Source organism: Canis lupus, chromosome 5 (genome assembly GCF_011100685.1).
Source record: "Canis lupus familiaris isolate Mischka breed German Shepherd chromosome 5, alternate assembly UU_Cfam_GSD_1.0, whole genome shotgun sequence".
In the NCBI taxonomy this organism is placed as follows: Eukaryota; Metazoa; Chordata; class Mammalia; order Carnivora; family Canidae; genus Canis; species Canis lupus.
The window spans coordinates 77466822-77482695 of record NC_049226.1 but is presented as its reverse complement, the minus strand read 5'-3'; the positions used below and the strand labels follow the sequence as shown (position 1 = coordinate 77482695).

Here is a 15874-nt window from a genome sequence, read left to right as displayed (position 1 = left end):
CATATAGACAAGGATATTCATTACAACATTGGTTACAACAACAAAAGATTGGGAGCCAATATCCATCAAATTGGTTAAATCAATGTTGGCAGAATTTTATGATGGAATATATTTCAGCTATGAGGCAACTGCATATGCACTGAAGAGTGCTCTCCCAGTGAAAAAAGCGAATTTCAGAACAAAAGTGCACAGTATGCTATTGTATATATAAAAATATTTAAAAATACATATGTGAACGTGATTTTATTTCCCTATAATATCTCCACAAGGACAAGCAAGACACTTGTAACCTTGGTTACTTCAGGAGAGGGGTACTAGTTGTCTCAGATAAGATGTTTAGATCTTTTAAAGTAAGGCATTTTCTCCTGGGACAAAATGTTATGGAATGTTCAACAGGGAGACATATCTTAGTGAAATTATTGGTCTTACTGATAACCAAAGAATTCTATGGCCTCTCAGCAGTAAAGAAGGGACCCATCAAGGGAAGAGCTTAGACTAACCCCAAACTTCTCCAAGATAATACTTAATGCTGGATGACAATGGACCAATGGCTACAGAGTTTTGAGAGAAAGAGCAACCCAGCTGCTGTCCTTTGAGTATAAAGACAACAGACAGACACTCTCAGAATGCCAGGAATCAGTGAACCCAGCTTGCCTACAACTTTGTTGAAAAACCAATTTGCCAATGAAATACAACCATTGAGGAGAAGAACCGAATAAGGCATTCAGGAATGAAAAAAAAACAATAAGGGAAAGATTGGTAAGAAGCACTGAGCCAATTCAGCTATCGAACTGAGACTACACAACTTTGGTGGTGATGACTTTGGAATAGGATTTTGAAACCTGTACTTTTAAAAAGTAACACGATAGCCAACAAAAACTGGGAGATACGTAGAACAGAAATGTGTTGATATTTTGTCCCTTTTTATAGGTGGGCATCAATAAACTCTTGTCTAAATTTGAAACTGCTGAATACTTGACCATCGTTTTTCTTTATCATAAAGGGATTGATTATAGTAGTAATTGGCATTTACATACTGTACACCATGTGGCAGACACTGCTCTGAACACATCACCTAAATATTAACTTATTTCATCCTCTTAAAAAGAGGAAGTGACTATTATCACCCCTATTTTATGGATGGAGAAACTGAAGGCTAGAAAGGCTAAGCAGCTTTGCTCAAATTCACAGACCTGGTAACTGGCAGAGGTCAGATTTGGACCCAAGCAGTCTGGCTCCAGAGTCTATGATTTTAGGATTAATATCTCTTGTGTAAGAATATTTTTTTAAGGGCACCTGGGTGGCTCAGTGGTTGAGTGTCTGCCTTCAGCTCAGGTTGTGATCCCGTGTCTTGGGATCAAGTCCTGCCTGCTTCTCCCTCTGCCTATGTCTCTGCCTCTCTCTGTGTGTAATTAATTTAATTAATTAATTAATTAATTTAAAAAAGAATATTTTAAGGTGTTTCTTTTTGAGAAAAACTCAAATATTTAAAAAAGTAAATTAGCCTAATTTCATTTTTGTAAAAATTGTATTTAGCCATCCATTACGTATGCACTAATGTTTAAAAAATGCTAACTCTGAGAAATAACATATGGTGACATTTTAGTTGAGTTTCCTCTTTGTGTTTTATATATAATGCAAACTATTGTGGATGTGTATCATTTCTATAAAACAATAAAAGGGGGGAAACATTTAAGTCAGTCTTCAAATATATTTAAACACCAGGCATTGCAATAGTGAGCTCTGCCGCACATGGTGTGTTCTGCAAGGATGGGTTCTAAATTGTACCCTGCCACCTGTACCAGTGGCCAGCCCTGCTCTCAGATGGGATTAGCTGCCCTCTCTCTGACGCCTGAGTCAGGTGATTGGCTTTATCCCCTGAAGCCATCTAATCATGTCACAGAGTCACGCAGTTAAATACCGGAACCTGAAAACTCTGTGGAGAGGGAAGAGCTCTGTAAAACACTCATCCCTGTGTGCACACCTCCCAACTGCCTTGGGGCACTTTCTGTAAAACCAGGAGGTTCCTTTCCTGTGGATTAACTGTGAATAAAGCAATTCCTGAAAAAGCCAACTCATAGCCAGTCTTTGTATGGTAAGATGTTCCAGAGGCCTTGGCATCAAGGAACCCATGAGGACTTAAATCGAAGAGAGAAAAGGATAAACACAATCTACTGAACAAACTCTGTCAAGCTTCCGAGTGTCATTTTAAGTTGAATAGAAAACAGCAGAAAGTAGATAACACTGCACTTAAGAGTTAGAATTGCAGGCGTGAGAAAAGAAATTAAATTGCCTAATCCCTCCTTTTCTGGGTCACCCGCTCCAGAGCCTCTCCCCCAGGGCTTTAGAAAGCCTTTGAAAAATTTCTTAAGCAAAGGATTTTTCCCACTTGTGTAGGAAGGACATTTTACAATCGAATTTATTTTCAGTTAAGAATATTTTATAATAGTTATTCATTGCAGACTTTCCCTTTTGCAACTCCTCAATCCTTATAACTTCACAACTATTACCAAAATCCCTTCCTTCAAATGATTCCTGTCCAGATTTTCCTTGCTTTCATTTTCAACTAAGAAAATATATGTGCATGTGCATATATGTATATAAAATACTTATAGCTGTCCAGATAGTATAGATATCTATATAGATTTATATATACTGGCTATTTAATTATGTATAAGTATAAATATATAATTATGGACCAAAGATGTGTGGATATATATATATTTCATACTAATCTCTTTGTCTGTAGGTGTGTATCTGCATGTGTTTATGTACATAAATATGCATAAATCCCTGGTTGTTCTGTTTCATAAAGCAGGTTGGAAATGCATAGGACAAAGATTGGTAACCCCCATTATCTTATTTGTAGCCTATTAAGCTGGAGGTTGATGGAGAAAAAAACTTGCTGGTCAAATTTGACCCTTCCTACAGAAGTGATTTGAACAACTGGGTAGCAGAAGAAATTCTAGAGATCAAGTACATGGAACACCCTCAAATCGACAGCCTAAACCTGCGTGGAGAAGTGCACTACCCTAACCTCAGCTTTGAGACCATGGAGCTGGATTTTGGCTGTATCCTGAATGATACTGAGGTGATCCGATACATAACAATCACCAACTGCAGCCCCCTGATGGTGAAGTTCCGCTGGTTTTTCCTGGTTGACAATGAGGAAAATCGGATAAGGTACACACCTGCCCCGCAGTCCACCAGAGCTCTTCCCTGCTGTTCATTGTCCTCTCCTTTGGGCCGTGCACTGGGTTTCCTGTATTCTGTGTACTGGGGCTTTCACACTTCAGTTCCGAAAACCAATTATTGACAGAAAGAGCAAAGGCTTCAAATCATGGTTCATCCTAGATTTTTTCTTTTTTTTTAATAATAGATTTATTTTTTATTGGTGTTCAATTTGCCAACATACAGAATAACACCCAGTCCTAGATTTTCAAGCAGGAAAAGCATATAAAAGATCTTTGAAAGCCCCAATTACCACCAAATTAGCAGAATAATATCCATAAGCCTACTTTAACTTTGAATTGAGTGGTTGGATCATTAGACATTTGTCACTAAAAAAATGAAGTCGTTATAGAGTTTTCTTAAGCATTTCAAACCCAAAGCACAAATCGAGTATTAAGTTATGTTGAGTACGTGCTGCACTGAGCTCCATGCTCTGCAGCTTTCAGAGGGTTTTGGTCTACCCCATGTTTAGACACATATGATGCATGCAGATGTATATATGCCCAAAGCAGTGGGAGGTGGCTAGTGCTGAACGAGGAAAGCTGTCTTCACAATATTTGGATTTAGAAGTGTCTCTCTGTTCAATTAAAAGCTAAAGCCAGACTTGATTTGGAAAACACTGCTTAAAAAAATATAAACAGCCTGTTTCACTCAAGTCTTAGGAACATTTTCTTCTGAGCCCAAAGCCTCTTTGGCGACCAGGACAAATGTACTTGTCTTTGACTTATGTATTATCTCCTTCTTGGATGTTTGGACAGCTCTGTGTTCAGCATCCAAATGTCCGGTAGCCACTCTGAATAGGGAAGGCTCACGTTGTTTCCTCAGCTCATCAGTACCTCCCGTATGCACCCCTCATCTTGTATATGACAGCCAGCTTTTCCCTTCCCTTGCTTGTTACCATGGTAACCACTGCTCGCTCTGGATGTCTTCCCAAGACATCTAATGATGACCCAGCGTAGCCGGCCTGGGGTCTGAACGACAGAGCCTGCTCATTAGGTGCCAAGGACTGTTTAGGTTTGGAATGAAAGCAGCCAACCTACCCTAATGAGCTTTGAATATCAGATTCTGTGAAGTTATTCTGTTGAAGTAACATAGCTACATGAGTTTATTCTATGCAGGAGGAAGGGACATGCTTTGTTTATTTTTCATTTTTGAGAGGCCATTTCCATAATTAAAATAATGGCATTTTAAAAATGTACTTGGCCACTACTAGAGATGATGCACTTAATTTTTCATTGATTTAAGCATTTTCCCCTGTCTTCAGGATCTTTCTATATCTCGATATCGAACTTCTGCTTATAATTCATTTGTTCACTTAAGTCATTCATTCATTCAGAGAGTCATTCAGAAAATATTAGATAAGTGACTTTTATACACCAGACAGTGTGTGAGGCATCAGGGATACAAAAGTAAGACATGATTTCTGGCCTGAGGCTCCTGGGGAAGCAGAGGGAACATGTGATAACGCCAGGCTCTGAGGAAGGACAGAGCAGGGATGACAGCTCCAAAGAATCCAAGAAGGCTGCCCCGAGAAGCACAGTTCAATGTCTCCGGCAGAGCAGTGAGGAAACACCACCGAACAGGAATAGCATGTTTATATTAGTTAGGATTCATGGATTCCATTCTGTCGCAAGTGACAGGAAACCTGACCCTAAACAAAAATGAAAAGGGAAGGACATTCACTGACTCCTACGACTCAAAAGTCCAGATTCACTCTGGCTTCCGGCCCAGCTTAACTCAAAGCCTCAAACAGAGTCACCCGAGCCAGGGGCCCCATCTCTCAGCCCTGCTCTCTCTCTCTCTCTCTCTCGCTCTCGCTCTTTCTAGTGTTAGCCAAGGTTTCAGGTTAACTTTTCTCCTGTGGTCCCCACGTGGCTGCCAGTGCTCCTGGGGCCACATCCTTGCAGATCTGAGCTCCCAGAAAGGCACATTATTAGCCTTTGTACCAGGACTGTCTGGAGACGCTCTGATCAGACCAACTCACTCACATTGCCTGTCCCTTCTACAAGTGGAGGGCAAAGCACTGATCAGTGTTGGCTGGGCTACGTGCCCCAGACCAAGGGCTGCCGTGATGACCTCAGCACCCCGTGGACTGAATGGGGTGGGGGTGGGGCAGATCTCCAGACAAAAACTGACATACGGGAGAATGAATGCTGGAAGGGCAAGTGACACGCATCTACCAGTGTCCACAGAGGGCCCGTCAGCGCGGCTACAATACAGACTTCACTGGCGGGGGAGAAGTCTGGGATGTAGATTGGCAGTAGTGTGTGAGAGGCCTGGTGCCTGGGACAAGGAGTTTAGACTCTTGGAAAGACTGGAGAGATTTGTAATCAAGAGGCGACAAAGTCTGCTTTTTTTTTTTTCCAGAAAGATAACAGCCTCATTCAACATGGCTACCCAACTCCTCCTTCCAAAACACCTGCCTCTCTTACTTTGAATAACACTGCTCTCTCCTGCTTTCCTGCTTATCCCCTCAACCTTTCACTCCTTCTCAGCCCTGGGCTGGCAACAGGTACGTTGTGCATGGGACCCAGGACTCCCTCCTAGGCCCCTGCTCTTCTTGCAATGGCACTTAGCGCCTGCTGCCAAGGCTTCCGACCGTCTCTACCTAGACCCTCTGTTGAGTCCAAGGGCATCTCCTTCTTGACAGCTTCTCTTAGATGTTTCTTAGATGACTCATGTCCAACCTGCCCCACACTAAACTTAGGCTCTGCCGCTGCCCGCCTCCCTGCCTCTCCTCCAGGGCCCCCTGCCCCCATGAATGACAACGTTGTCCTGAGAGTCCTTCAGATTCCTTCCTCTCCCTGACCTCACTCATCAGACCCATCACCCAATCTGCCTTCTGAAACCCCCTCGTTCCCATGTCTGTGGTGATTATCCTAGTTCAAGTCACCATCCTCTCTTGCCTGGACCACTCTGATGCCCCCTGTTGGGCTCCATCATCCACCCAGGTAGCCAAGTGATGAACATGTCACTTCCTGGTTCTTAACCTTCAAAGAGCACCCATGCTTCTTAGAATGAAGTACACATGCTTCCTGAGTTCAGCAAGGCTTAGCTGGGCTGCCCCTGTGTTCCTCTCCAGTTTCTTCTCACTTCACTCTGCCCTCACCATGCTGGTAGCCCCTTTCCTGTCCAGGGCCATTCCTGTCTAAGCCTGTGTTCTCTGCCCGAAGCAATTCCCACACCTCAACTCACCAGCCCCTGCTCCCTTGTCCCCAGTACGCTTTCCTGGGAAGCCGTCTTGAGACCATTCCCTACATAACCTCCCCTGTCATAGGCCCTGGTAGCCCATCTCCTTCGTGACACATCACGCTCATAATTATGGCTCAGTATCCAACTTTCTAGCTGGCTCTTCACCCCCTTAAGGCCAGGGAGCACTTCTGTCCTATCACCTCTGGACCCCGGAGCCCAACACAGAGGAGGCAGTGCTAAGAGTAGGTCCTCAAAGAGTATCTTCAAATTTGTAACTGCTCCCTCCCGGGTATTTGTGGTGAGGGAGAATCATTTCATAACTGATTAAAGATTCTTTTCTGTCAGCTTCTTGGCACCTGTCAAATGGAAAAGTTCGAGGTATAAATGTCACCTTGAGTAGAAAAAAAAATGCCACTTGCCTTTCAGACGGGCTTTCTCCACAGACCGTCGGAAAAAAACATAAACCACTCATTGGCTAAAGGTCACTTTTATCAAGTATACCAACACTAACCTTTCTTTTCCAATTAGAATTCTCGTAAGACTTACAGCTAATAAAAGAAACAGAAGGATGAAAGAGGTTTTTTCTCTTGTTAGGGCAAGATATAAGGATGCCAAGACAGATGCAGCATGTCTACCTATCACAGCACACATATCTGCCATGGGTGCACATGTGTATACGTGCATGTGTGCATGTGTGTGACTTTGTAGGCAATTCTGACCAGGCCATTTAAAGCATCTCTCTTGATTGAGCATTTTTTTTTCCCAAGCTGGCCCTCATGTCACATATGAGAACAAAGAAGGAAGGAAAATGGACACACATGCCAAGAATGCACTCCCTAAGAGGAAAGCAGGTCATTGTCTTAGACACCTGCTCATCCACATGAGTTCATGTGCATGACTGGGTTTTAGACTGACTTTGGTAGCTGATGGTCCAAGCTCTGCATATATACACATGTAATGAGGAAGCCAGGATGAGAAATAAGGTGTGAGTGTGGCTGCCGACAGAGCCAGCACTGCAGGAATGTGCCCCTTCTTGGGTCTGTCTCTTTAGCATGACTGCTCAACTCGTCAAGAACATGATGCTTCACAGCATCTGCATGAAAGAGGCACACGGGGCAGCCCACCCTCGAAGCAGCCTTTACCTCTAGGAGGCCAGAGAGAGCCAAGTGGACACTAGCTCGCTGGTATCTCTGCCTAGGCTCAGGACCACAAAGCTGAGATGCTGCTGGAACTTAGTACATAGCCAACTGGTCCCCAAAGACAGCATGGCCTTTTAAAAAAATTTGTTATCTTTTTTTTGTTTACATCCAATTGATTAACATATAGTGTATTATTAATTTCAAGGGTAGAGTTCAGTGATTCATCATTCTTCTATAACACCCAGTGCTAATTAATCACATGCCCGCCTTAATGCCCATCACCCAGTTACCCCATTCTCCTCCCCTCCAGCAACTCTCAGTTTGTTTCCTATGATTAAGAGTTTCTTACAGTTTGTCTCCCTCTCTGATTTTGCCTTGTTTTATTTTTCCCTCCCTTCCCCTATGATCCTCAGTTTTGTTTCTTACATTCCGCACATGAGTGAGATCATATGGCATTTGTCTTTCTCTGATTGATTTATTTTGCTTAGCATAGTACCCTCTAGCTCCATCCACGTTGTTGCAAATGGCAAGATTTAATTCTTTTTGATGGCTGAGTAATATTCCATTGTTACATATACACGTATATATGCACATCTTCTTTATCCATTCATCGGTTGATGGACATCTGGACTCTTTCCATAGTTTGGCTATTGATGCTGCTGCTATAAACATTGGGGTGCAGGTGTCCCTTCAGATCACTACCTTTGTATGTCTGATATAAATACCTAGTAGTGCAATTGCTGGGTAGTAGGTTAGCTCTATTTTCAACTTTTTGAGGAACCCCCACACTGTTCTCCAGAGTGACTACACCAGCTTGCCTTCTCACCAGCAGTGCAAGAGGGCTCCCCTTTCTCCAGCACAGCGTTTTTGTTTCCAAATCAGATTATAGATAAATAGAACACAGGGGCCTAAGGGCACCCAGTCCTGCAGCAAAGGAACATGTATTGTTCTCACATTGATTTTTCTGTGATGAGTGTCAGTTGTCCAACATTGTGATTGGAAGAGGAGAGTGGAAGGACTGGAGAAGCTTCATTTCTAGATACTTCCATCTGTCTCTGCATCACTCCTCAATTTGCCTCAAAAGTGGAACTTTTGTAAGACATGATCTACCTCAACAGGTAGTTGAGGTCCTGGACTGTGGAGTTGGACATGGCTGGTTAGAATCTGGGCTCTGTTTTCCTGGCCCTATGACCCCTTGCTCAGGTTTACTTCCCTGTAAAATGTGGATAATGTAGACACCTAAAGGAGCTGTCATGAGGATTGAAGGAGATGTGTCTATGAAGTCCACGAGTCTCTGAGAAGAAAGAAAATCTGAAGCTGGCAGCTGTTTCCAGGTTCTCAAAGGGTCCCTTCCTCTCTTTCATTCCTTGATATCAAATGCTGCTAAGTAAAGCACTCCCCAGCACCCTAAAGTTCTGGAGCTCTAGGATCCTTAGACACCAAGACAGTGGGCTGACTCTTTCTGACAAAGGGTAGAAAATCTGTTTCCTGTGCCAGGCCGCATTCACCAAGGCTGAAGCCAGGTGGCCCAGTGCACTTCCCTCTCCTCCCCACCACACCTCCTCACAGCCAGGTTCTTTAGGGTTTTTTTTGGAAAGAAAAACAGCTTTATTGATGGCATGGGGGCAGGTCCGGGGTATCCTTGCATCCAACAGTCCCAGGCTGCTCAGTGTGCTGGCCAAGAGCCTGGACTCTGAGGATCCTCCTGCTCGGCTGCCTGCTAGCTGTGACCTTGGACTCCCCTACCTGCAGAGCTCTTGGAACTATGCCTGGCATGTAATAAATGCTCAGTAAATGCCAGCCCCTACAAACATTCCTTCATGGAGGAAACTGAAGAGGCTACTGTTCATTAATGTTCATTAATTAAATGTTAATATCAGACTATGTTTGAGAAGCAACATCCCAGGTGTGACTTTGAGACATTTTCTTCTGAAATCAGTCTGAAGCCTGATGTCTGAGGGCTGAGGTGCCTCTCACTGGTCTAAGCTTCATTCCTTCCATAAATATCCCTCTGTGTCCCCCACTGGCCCTGCATGCCTCAGAATGCTTTAAGCTTCTGCACTCACATTTTTTTTTCTTTTCCACCTCCCCGAGTTAAGTTTGTTTAAGAGATAGAAGCGAGGTTGAACGTCTGCCTTCAGCTCAGGGCATGATCTTGGGCTCCTGAGATCAAGTCCCTGCGGGGAGCCTGCTTCTCCCTCTGCCTGTGTCTCTCATGAATAAGTAAATAAAATCTTAAAAAAAAAAAAAAAAAAAAAAAGGAAGAGAGATGGAAGCGAGCATGGAGCCCTGGCACAAGAAGAAATAAGGCTCTGATGAGGGAGCAAATAGAGCCAAAGTGGGAACAGAAGCAGTGGCCACAGCTGGCCTTGGGCACAATGCAGAATCAAGCTCTAAGCCCCTCCAGGCCCCTTTCTTCCTTAACTGTCCCCTACATGTGTCTGAGCCACGATGACAATTTCACCATCCAAAGAATGAAGCCAATGGGAATGGAGGCTATCCTCCTTCCCCCTAGTAGTTTCTTATTACTCATCAAATCACCATAAACTAAGTGGCTTAAAACAATGTAAAGTTGTCTCTTCCAGTTCTAGAGGTCAAGAGTCTGAATCCATGTCACTAGGCCTAAGCCAAGTGTGGCCTCAGCCATGTTCTCTCTACTCCTTCCAGAGGTTCTAGAGAAAATCTAGGAAAATCCCTTATCTTACCTTTCCCAGTTTCTAAAACTGCATTCCTGGCATTCCTTGGCTCCTGGCCCCTTCCTCCTTCCTCAAAGCCCACAGCATAGTGTCTTCCCATCTCTCTCCCTCTCTGCTAAGATCACCACATCCCCTTCTCTATTCTCTGCGGTAGTATCACTCTCTGCCTCCCTCTTGTAAGGACACCTGTGATTATATCATTGGCCTCACCCAGATCCATCTTCCCCATGTCAAGACCTTAACTTAATCACATGTGCCAAGTCCCTTTTGCCATGTAAGGAAACATTCTTGGGTTACGGGAATTCAAACAGAGACATGTGGAGGATGCCCATTCTTCCACCTACCAGATACCCCAACTTTGCCAGCAACAAGGTCTCATACTCTCTTCATTCTCTGCCAGTCCAAATTGGCTTCTAAAAAAATGGATTTTGATTACTGATGACTTTATAATGCCATAAGGAACTTTTTGGTTCTAATTTATAGCAAGCCAGACTCAAACTAACTTAAAAAAAAAATGCACTGGCTCATGTAACAGAAAATGTCCAGGTGTAGGCTTCAGGCACAGCTTGATCCAAGGTCAGGCAATATGAGATACCTCATATCTCCCACCCCATCTCTTTGCTCTGCCCTCTGCTGTGTCAGCTCCATTCTCAGGCAGGTCCTGTATGCATAGTTGCAAGATGACTCAGAAGCTCCAGCAGCTCCAGCTCTCATGCCTGGTTCAAGTCCAGGGAAAAGAGGTAGAGGCTCTTTGTCTGAAATGAGCCCTGGCAAATGTTTTTGTTGCAACTTACTGGCTGTGGTTGGTTCTTGTGTCCATCCTCAACTAAGGCTAGGGAGCTCAGTCATGCCTCTGAGCAAGGCTGCAAGTCTAGAGACAGGCTAATCGCCAGAGCAGAACATAAGGCACCTGAGCAGAGAAAGGGAGGCTGGATCCCAGGTAGCAAAGAGCAAAGATGCCCACCCCGATGACTGATGAGACCCCATTGTGTTTCCTTTGTGAGCTCCAAGCCAAAGAAATGGGCATCCAATTATGAAATTAAATAGCAGCTTCTTGGAAAGCTATGTGAGGGAACTTACCAGGGCCCCAGGGACATGGTAAGCTGCCAGGCCCCTCAGACATGGGAAAAGCAACTCACAATGAGGCCTTTGCACCTACTCCCAGCTCTGCCTGTCACTGTAGAGTGCAGAGCACCAGCTTTGTAAGCACCTTCACATTTTCAGCTTCTACAGCATCGATCTTTCATATGAACAATAACAGCTCTATCTTTGAGACCTATAATGAGACCACCAATACGGTCTCAAATCTACATCTCTTCTATGAGAAAAACCTCCTTGAACAGCCTTCCAGAGCAAAATTCTTCTCCCATAGCATTTATTTCCTGTAGACAACTGTGTCAGCCAAATCTTAATTTTTTTTAAAGATTTTATTTATTTATTCATGAGAGACACAGAGAAAGAGAGAGGCAGAGACACAGACAGAGGGAAAGCAGACTCCATGCAGGGAACCCGATATGGAACTTGATCCCAGGACTCCAGGACCATGCCCTGGGCCAAAGGCAGGCACTAAACCACTGAGCCACCCAGGGGTCCCCCTTGAAATCTTAATATTAAGAGCATGAGAGAAAGATTCTGTAATTTTGACCATAAAAGTAACTATAACTGTGTGCTTATCTTGTGCCAGGCACACTTCTAACCCCATTAAGTATCTTAGCTCATATCATACAACAATCCTGGTATTAATATTCTCTACTTGAAATTGAGCCCACACAATGCATCTAAGACTCTAGGTGTGCACTGGCTGCAAAGCCCCTGCCTTAACCACTATCTTCTACTGACATATCAAAGAGCATTTTTCTATATATTAGTAATATCCATCTTTCATTTAAATGAGTTTTTGTGAATACTTTATCCAAACATTGTGCTAGGTGCTGTGGGGATTACAAAGATAAATGACACCCCTCCCTCTCCATATGAATTGATAAACCATTGGTGGCGGTAGTGGTGGTTTTAGTATTCTCTGATTCATTCTTGCATGTTTTCATCCCCACTCACCATCAAAGACTCTGGAAGGACATGTGTGTGAAAACGCATGTGCTGAGAAGTGGAGAGGCAGAGTGTGGGGCCCAGCCACCTCCCTGTACTTCAAAAGCCAGGACCCCAAACTCAGCTGGCTCCTTATTCTTATACTTCACAGTGTGTAACCAGAGAACCACTGCAGAGCCTCCCTTTAAAACCTTTGGTTTTGATTTTTTTTTTTTTTTTTTTTTTTTTTATGTTTGAAGGACACCACGTTGGCCTCTAAGAATCAGGTTGACCTGAGCAGGAAGTAACAGCAGGGCTTGACAGCAGTCATTTTGGAGGAGCTATTGGGTTGGCTTTAGGAGAGAGAATGGGAAAGAGACATTGACAAGTGAGGTCCCAAAAATGAGCTCAACGTATAAGTTGTTGTACTAAGGACCTCAGTAATATGAGAACTGTCATGGTCTGTAGCCAGGTGGAGGTATTTTAGAGGAGAACCAAATAGGACTTGCTAAGGGGCTGGATATGAGGGAGAAGAAAAGTGTATATATCAAGGTCCATGCCTGGATTTTTGGTTCAAGGAACTAGATAGGTGATAATGCTGATGGGTGAAGAGAGGAACAGTCCAGATTTGGTGGCAGAAGGATAAAGAGGGTCTGGGACTGGAAAGGATGGCAATGAAGTTCCATGAATATGTACCCCCACACCCTGCCCCACCATAGAGCAAGAATCAATGTAGAAATTGGGCTCCTTCAGGACAACCTGGTGAGTAGCCAGATGCTGCATGACAGCAGGTGAACAATAGAAATAGTTTCCATTAAACAGGACTTCCAGGATTCTTTTTAAGTAACGGATTTGTAAGTCTCTGTCATAGACACTTAGCTCCTCACAATGCATTTACAGATGCTCCTTGACCCCATCTGTTCATTTAAGAACTTCTGGCAGGAATGGGGTGGCAAAAATGAGGATGGAAATCTGAGTTCTTCTGAAGCCAGTGACAACATACAAGGAGTTTGCAAGATGTGCAGTTTTGTCTTCCTCCATCTTCCTATGCTCACTCTGTAGATGAGGTGCTGGGGATATCAAGATGATATGCTTTCTCGTGTTAGCCTTCTGTGATTCGAGGAGGCACAAGAAGGGGACTTTGATTGGAAGAATAGGCAAAATTAGAGGACTTGGCAAAGAAGGCTGAGAAAGAAGGTGTCCACATCAACTTAGAAAAATACATAAAAAGTAAAAATAACTACTCAAAACTTTAAAAAAAAGGAATTTGTTTCTAAATGACAGCAAAAACAGCTCCATTTCCAGTGATATGGTGGGCTATAATGCCAATTTGAATATATATATATTTTTAAATTTCAGGTATAGATGAGCTAACAGGAATTCCCACAGATAAAGTCCCAAGAAACATTGAGCATTTATATTAGTGTGCTGTTTTATGTTAGTTTGCTAGTTTACCTCAGACTGGAAGGCTTAAACAACATAAATGTATTTTCTCACAGTTCTGGAAACTAGAAATCTGAGATCAAAGTGGTGGCAGAGTTGGTTCCTTCTGTGGGCTGTGAGGGAAGGATCTATTCTAGGTCATCTTCTTGGCTTGGAGATGACTGTCTTCCCCTTATGCCTTCCCTCTATAACCAAATTTCCAAATTTTATAATAATAAAGTAAATCTTGTATCACCCTCATTATAAATATGACATTCTTAGTAAATTTGAAGCCCCTCATAAAAGAAAACAGTGTGATGTCAGCTTTCAGCTGACCTGCTATACTGCATGGTGATGTCTCTAGAAGCTTCCCAGGTCTCCCTCATCAGGCCTCCCTGATGGCCCATCCGTCTAGAATTCCCTCTCTGGCTATGATGGGCCAGCTAATTTATCTGACTAGGGAGTCACATTAGCATCTGGGACTGATGGGAAGACTCTAGCCATCTCTCAAGTCTTAGCTTCCAGAAACAAGTTCCTGCCTTTGTAGTGGGCCCACAAGAAATCAAGGCCAACCCTTTGAAGGAGACCTTTGAAGAGGGTGGACTTTTTTGCTCATTTCATATTTAACTTAAAGGTGATCACCGTTAGGGGTATCATCTACTTCTGTTTGCAGTTGGTTCATCCAATTTCCTGAGATACCATGTTTGTTACCCCATAAAGAAATGAACTGAGGTGTTTTCATTTCACTTTTGAGTATTATGAAACTTTTCATCCTGCTTTTATGTTGTTACAGAAGAACTCTAGTTACCTTATTACAGATTCATTCTTTTAAGGCATCTTTCCAGTCAGTGCCTCCAACACTGGTGGAGGGTATTGGCCTCGTAGATATCCAGTGTGAGTTAAGCTGGCTTCTAAAGAAATCAGTGGAAAGCATCAGTGCATATTTGAACCTGAGTTAGGGTTATGTCTGCTTGGTTCATTTAGTGATCTGATTCTTAAAAAGAGTCTATTTGATTTATCTACGTGTTCATGTTAATTAAAATCCCCCAAAGCTAGCTCCATCTACTGAAGACCAGACATAAAAAGAAATCAACTTGAAAAAACCATCCTGTTTTGAAAGTATTTCTAAAGGGCTTTGAAACTGATAGCAAGGGAGATTTCACAGCCTACCTACCTGTTAGGCTGTCTTTCGAAAAGTATGTAGCAGTGGGGACACCTTCTGGAGCTTTTACAGAAGTGGCCATTTCTCACAGAAATCCCTCTGGAGAGCTTCAAGGAGATTCTGGGTACATTCCTCCACTACTCACCTTGCAGCAAAACTCTTTGTAGGAAATCACTTCAAGGCAAGGTCAACTGTGGCTTTCTTTTTCTTACCTAGATTACAATTAGGACAGAACCTTCATTGTCCAAATAAAGGTTCTAGACAATATGCTGTATGTTCTTTATGTTGTGGTTTCCACTTACTTTTAATATATTTTTTTTAATTTTTTTATTTATTTATGATAGTCACAGAGAGAGAGAGAGAGAGGCAGAGACACAGGCAGAGGGAGAAGCAGGCTCCATGCACCGGGAGCCCGATGTGGGACTCGATCCCGGGTCTCCAGGATCGCGCCCTGGGCCAAAGGCAGGCGCCAAACCGCTGCGCCACCCAGGGATCCCGGTTTCCACTTACTTTTAAAATGAAAAAGCCTGCAAGTCACTGCCATGCAACCAAGGAGAAGCCCTTAACCATTAATGAGGTAGACCATCCAACAAAGTTAAGAGTGTGAGCTTTGGAGCTAGGCTAACTTAGCCACTTACTTGCTCTCTGAGCTTCAGTGTTATCATCTGAAGACTGAGGACCATCCTAGTACCTACCTCATGGAGCTGTTGTGAAGATTTAATTAGACAGTCCTTATTAAGTGCTTAATATAGTACCTGGTAGAGAGTAAGTGACTGCAGTTATATAATTAGGGTCTGTTTTAATCTGTTTGGACTGCTATAACAAAATAGCAGAGACTGGTGGCTTATAAGCAACACACATTCACCTCTCACAGTTCTGGAGGCTGCAAAGCCCAGATGATGGCACATAAGCCTTGCTGTCTGGTGACAACTGCTTTCTGGTTCACAGATGGTGCCTGAAGGGCTGAGCTAGCTCTCTCCAGCAATTTGTGTGACCTTCTTGCCACC

The 15874-nt window shown here is 43.4% G+C and overlaps 1 protein-coding gene across 6 annotated transcripts in view; it reads left to right on the top strand.

The window, feature by feature from the left end:
• Positions 1-15874, top strand: part of HYDIN (HYDIN axonemal central pair apparatus protein) — a 389826-nt gene that overhangs the window by 223506 nt on the left and 150446 nt on the right. For all 6 annotated transcript variants that reach the window (XM_038538390.1, XM_038538392.1, XM_038538391.1 and 3 more), the window contains one exon: positions 2870-3183. In XM_038538390.1, coding sequence (XP_038394318.1) covers positions 2870-3183 — 314 coding nt within the window. The remainder of the gene's footprint in view (positions 1-2869; positions 3184-15874) is intronic.